This window comes from Opisthocomus hoazin, unplaced genomic scaffold (assembly GCF_030867145.1).
Source record: "Opisthocomus hoazin isolate bOpiHoa1 unplaced genomic scaffold, bOpiHoa1.hap1 HAP1_SCAFFOLD_143, whole genome shotgun sequence".
Classification (NCBI taxonomy): domain Eukaryota; kingdom Metazoa; phylum Chordata; class Aves; order Opisthocomiformes; family Opisthocomidae; genus Opisthocomus; species Opisthocomus hoazin.
In genome coordinates this window covers 184,494-189,718 of record NW_027449057.1, presented here as the reverse complement: position 1 = coordinate 189,718, position 5,225 = coordinate 184,494, and the positions used below count along the sequence as shown (strand labels likewise).

The 5,225-nt window shown below is 64.8% G+C and overlaps 1 protein-coding gene across 1 annotated transcript; it reads right to left on the bottom strand.

Moving 5' to 3' along the window:
• Positions 1-454: 454 nt before the first annotated feature.
• On the bottom strand, positions 455-5,014 carry LOC142360324 (kallikrein-14-like). The gene is made up of 4 exons (XM_075412518.1): positions 4,801-5,014; positions 3,873-4,077; positions 847-1,100; positions 455-510 (listed from the first exon to the last, which is right to left on the bottom strand). Exons 1-4 carry the CDS (start codon positions 5,012-5,014, stop codon positions 455-457), a joined length of 729 nt encoding a protein of 242 aa, XP_075268633.1.
• Positions 5,015-5,225: the final 211 nt, after the last annotated feature.

The window sequence follows — 5,225 nt, the reverse complement described above, 5'->3', positions numbered from 1 at the left end:
GGTTTACCCTGGCTGCTGTGGTTTTCACGGTGTCTTGGCTGTGCCTTTGGCCTCACTGCCGCAACCTGACTGCAGGCTCACTACAACTTCACTATGACCTTACTACGATTTTACTATGGATTTAGTATGAGCCTACTATGGGTTTACTTCTGGTTTAGTACGGATTTACTACGGTTTTCACTATGTCTTTGTTGTGCTTTTACTCAGGCTGTGCCAGAACGTGGCCATGGGCTCACGGCAACTTTATTAGGACCTTACTATGACCTTAGTATGACATTACTACGACTTTAGTATGACTTTACTATGGATTTACTATGGGTTCACTCCTATTTTAGTACGGATTTACTATGGTTTTCACGATGTGTTTGCTGTGCCTTTAGTTTGGCCTTGACCACAGGCTCATGGCAACTGTACTATGACCTTAGTGCGGGTTTACTATGGGTTTACTACTATTTTAGTACAGATTTACTAGGGTGTTCACTATGTCTTTGCTGTGCTTTTGGTCTGGTTCTGCCAGAACATGACCCACGGGGCTCATGGCAACTTTACTGTGACCTTACTATGGGTTTACTATGTGTTTACTATGGGTTTAGTACTATTTCAGAATGGATTTCCTGGGGTGTTCACTGTGTCTTTGCTGTGCCTTTAGTCTGGTTCTGCCAGAACTTGACCATGGGCTCATGGCGACCTTACTATGACCTTACTATGACCTTACTATGACCTTACTACGGGTTTACTACGGGTTTACTATGGGTTTACTACAGGTTTCCTACGGGTTTCCTAGGGTTTTTGCGCGGGTTTAGGAGGCCGTTCCTCCGGTTCTCCTCCCTCCGGGGCCCCTCTCACCTTGGGGGGAGGTGACGGTGCCCCAGCCCGAGACCAGGCAGGTGGCGCCGGGCGGGACGCAGGACGCGGGGAGGGGGAGGGGCTGCACGGCGCGGCCCAGCGTCGCGGGCCGGTCCAGCTTGAGGAGCAGGAGGTCGTTGTCCAGGGTGGCGGGGTTGAAGGCGGGGTGGGGGATGGCCTTCAGCACCAGCCGGTTCTGCTCCGTCCCCTCCGTCTTCTCCAGGTCGCTCTCCCCCAGGCGCACGCGCAGGCCCCTGCCACGGGGGGGGGAGGGGACGGGGAGGTGGCACGGGACACGGGGAGGGGGGGGAGGTTGAGGTGGGACACGGAGGGGACGTGGGGGTGGGTGGGGAGAGGGACGAGGAGGTGGGGACATGGAGGGGACACGTGGGGACACGGGAGATGGAGATGGGGGAGAGGGTTGGGGACGTGGGGACATGGAGGGGACAGAGGTGGGACACGGGACACGTGGGGACGTGGGGACATGGAGGGGACACGTGGGGACATGGGTGGGACATGGGTGGGACATGGGGACATGGAGGGGACAGAGGTGGGACACGTGGGGACATGGGTGGGACATGGGGACATGGAGGGGACACGTGGGGACACGGGAGATGGAGATGGGGGAGAGGGTTGGGAACATGGGGACACGGAGGGGACAGGTGGGACACGTGGGGACACGGGACATGGGTGGGACATGGGGACATGGAGGGGACACGGGAGATGGAGATGGGGGAGAGGGTTGGGGACATGGGGACATGGAGGGGACAGAGGTGGGACACGGGACACGTGGGGACGTGGGGACACGGAGGGGACACGTGGGGACACGGGAGATGGAGATGGGGGAGAGGGTTGGGGATGTGGGGACATGGAGGGGACAGAGGTGGGACATGGGTGGGACATGGGGGACCCGGGGACCCAGTTGGGACATGGGGACATGGAGGGGACACGTGGGGACACAGATGGGACATGGGGATGGGTGGGGAGAAGGACCAGGACGTGGGGACACGGGGACACGGGTGGAACATGGGGACATAGAGGGGACATGGGGACGTGGATGGGACGTGGAGACACGGGTGGAGGTGGGACACGTGGGGACGTGAGACGCGGGGACACGGGTGGGACGTGGGGAGAAGGACGAAGACGGGGACATGGGAGGGACATGGGGACATGGAGGGGACAACGTGGGGACACGAGGACGGGTGGGGAGAGGAACGAGGTCGTGTCCCATGATGGTGTCCCCAGGCCCTCACCCTGTCCCTGTCCCCATGCCATGTCCCCTGACCATGTCCCCAAGCCCATCCCATGTCCCATGATGGTGTCCCCATACCCTCACCATGTCCCTGTCCCCATGCCGTGTCCCCTGGCCATGTCCCCAAGCCCATCCCCTGTCCCCCAGCCGTGTCCCCGCGCCGTGTGCGTGTCCCCACGCCGTGTCCCTGTCTGTGTCCCCGCACTGCATGCGTGTCCCCACACCGTGTCCCCCAGCCGTGTCCCTGTCCCCTGGCCATGTCCCCAAGCCCATCCCCTGTCCCCCAGCCGTGTCCCTGTCCCCTGACCATGTCCCCAAGCCCATCCCGTGTCCCCGTGCCGTGTCCCTGTCCCCACGTTGTGTCCCCTGGCCGTGTCCCCAGGCCCATCCCATGTCCCATGATGGTGTCTGTGTCCCCGCACCGTGTCCCTGTCCCCCAGCCGTGTCCCTGTCCCTGCACTGTGTCCCCTGACTATGTCCCCCAGCCGTGTCCCTGTCCCCTGGATGTGTCCCCAAGCCCATCCCATGTCCCCCAGCCGTGTCCCTGTCCCCTGACCATGTCCCCAAGCCCATCCCATGTCCCCCAGCCATGTCGCTGTCCCCATCCCATGTCCCCCAGCCGTGTCCCTGTCCCCTGACCATGTCCCCAAGCCCATCCCATGTCCCCCAGCCGTGTCCCTGTCCCCTGACCATGTCCCCCAGCCGTGTCCCTGTCCCTGCACTGTGTCCCCTGACCATGTCCCCAAGCCCATCCCATGTCCCCCAGCCGTGTCCCTGTCCCCATCCCATGTCCCCCAGCCGTGTCCCTGTCCCCTGGCCATGTCCCCAAGCCCATCCCCTGTCCCCCAGCCGTGTCCCTGTCCCCATCCCCTGTCCCCCAGCCGTGTCCCTGTCCCCTGACCATGTCCCCAAGCCCATCCCATGTCCCCCAGCCATGTCCCTGTCCCCATCCCATGTCCCCCAGCCGTGTCCCTGTCCCCTGGCCATGTCCCCAAGCCCATCCCCTGTCCCCCAGCCGTGTCCCTGTCCCCTGGCCATGTCCCCAAGCCCATCCCGTGTCCCCGTGCCGTGTCCCTGTCCCCACGTTGTGTCCCCTGGCCGTGTCCCCAGGCCCATCCCATGTCCCATGATGGTGTCTGTGTCCCCGCACCGTGTCCCTGTCCCCCAGCCGTGTCCCTGTCCCTGCACTGTGTCCCCTGACTATGTCTCCCAGCCGTGTCCCTGTCCCCTGGATGTGTCCCCAAGCCCATGCCATGTCCCCCAGCCGCGTCCCTGTCCCCTGGCCATGTCCCCCAGCCGTGTCCCTGTCCCTGCACTGTGTCCCCTGGCCATGTCCCCAAGCCCATCCCATGTCCCATCATGGTGTCCCAACCCCCTCACCCTGTCCCTGTCCCCGTGCCGTGTCCCCTGGCCATGTCCCCAAGCCCATCCCCTGTCCCCCAGCCGTGTTCCTGTCCCCTGACCATGTCCCCAAGCCCATCCCATGTCCCCCAGCCGTGTCCCTGTCCCCATCCCATGTCCCCCAGCCGTGTCCCTGTCCCCTGGATGTGTCCCCAAGCCCATCCCATGTCCCCCAGCCGTGTCCCTGTCCCCTGACCATGTCCCCAAGCCCATCCCATGTCCCCCAGCCGTGTCCCTGTCCCCATCCCATGTCCCCCAGCCGTGTCCCTGTCCCCATCCCCTGTCCCCCAGCCGTGTCCCTGTCCCCTGGCCATGTCCCCAAGCCCATCCCATGTCCCCCGGCCGTGTCCCCGCGCCGCGTGCGTGTCCCCACCTCCGGCGGCAGTGCGCGGCCGTCAGCACCCACGCGTCCCGCAGCAGGACCCCTCCGCAGCGCGCGGGGCCGTGGACGAGCGCCTGCCAGGGCTGCGAGAGGGGCACGCAGGGGTAACCCCCGATGATCCTGTCCTCGTCCCCCGCCACCTCCCGCTGGCCCTGGGGACGGGGACCCCCGGGCGCGTCCTGGCCCCGGGCTCCCCCTGCCAGGAGGAGATGGGTCACCGGGGTGTCCTCGCCCGCGGGGACGGGGGCCACCAAAAATGTCCCCTCCCCAGGGTCCCTCCGGGGGGACGCGGAGGTGGCCGGATGTGGGGGGACACGGGGGGACGTGGGGGGATGTGGGGGGACATGGGGGGACATGGGGGGACACCGAGGGATGTGGGGGGACGCGGGGGGACACGGGGGGACATGGGGGGACATGGAGGGACATGGGGGACATGGAGGGACATGGGGGGACATGGGGGGACATGGAGGGACATGAGGGGACATGGGGGGACATGGGGGACATGGAGGGACACGGGGGGACATGGGGGGACATGGGGGACATGGGGGGACATGGGGGGACACCGAGGGATGTGGGGGGACACGGGGGGACATGGGGGGAATCTGAGGGGACATGGGGGGACACGGGGGGACATGGAGGGACATGGGGGGACATGGGGGACATGGAGGGACACGGGGGGACATGTGGGGACATGGGGGACATGGAGGGACATGGGGGGATCTGAGGGGACACAAGGGACATGGGGGACATGGGGGGACATGGGGGGACACGGTTGGGTGTGAGGGGACACAGACGTGGGGGGACATGGGGGGACATGGGGGGACACAGAGGGATGTGGGGGGACACAAGGGACATGAGGGGATTTGGGGGGACACGGGGGGACACGGGGGGGCACGGGGGGACGTGGAGCCCCACGTACCCGTCAGCAGCAGGAGGAGCGACGCGACGGGCAGCAGCTCCATGGCCCTGCGGGGGGGGAGGGTGAGCGGGGACACCGGCGTGGCCGCCCTGCCTGTCCCCTCCCCCCGTCCCCGCGTCCCTCCTTCCGTCCCTCCTTCCACCCCTTCTTCCATCCCCCCTTCCGTCCCTCCTTCCGTCCCTCCTTCCATCCCTCCTTCCGTCCCTCCTTCCATCCTCCTTCCACCCCTTCTTCCATCCCCCCTTCCATCCCTCCTTCCCCTCCTTCCGTCCCTCCTTCCTTCCCTCCTTCCTTCCCTCCTTCCATCCCTCCTTCCCTCCCTCCTTCCCTTCCTCCTTCCTTCCTTCTTCCATTCCTCCTTCCCTCCTCCTTCCATCCCCCTTCCACCTCCCTTCTATCACTCCCTCCATCTTTTTTTCCTTCTG

Excerpts from the sequence above, each read along its gene's own strand:
- LOC142360324 (XM_075412518.1), bottom strand. The coding sequence starts at position 5,014 with ATGGAAGGAGGGACGGAAGGAGGGATGGAAGGAGGGACGGAAGGAGGG. Across the intron at positions 4,078-4,800 it reads GCTCCTCCTGCTGCTGACGG|GGGGAGCCCGGGGCCAGGAC; the intron begins GTACGTGGGGCT and ends TCCTCCTGGCAG. Across the intron at positions 511-846 it reads CACCGTCACCTCCCCCCAAG|AACCAGACCAAAAGCACAGC; the intron begins GTGAGAGGGGCC and ends ATGTTCTGGCAG.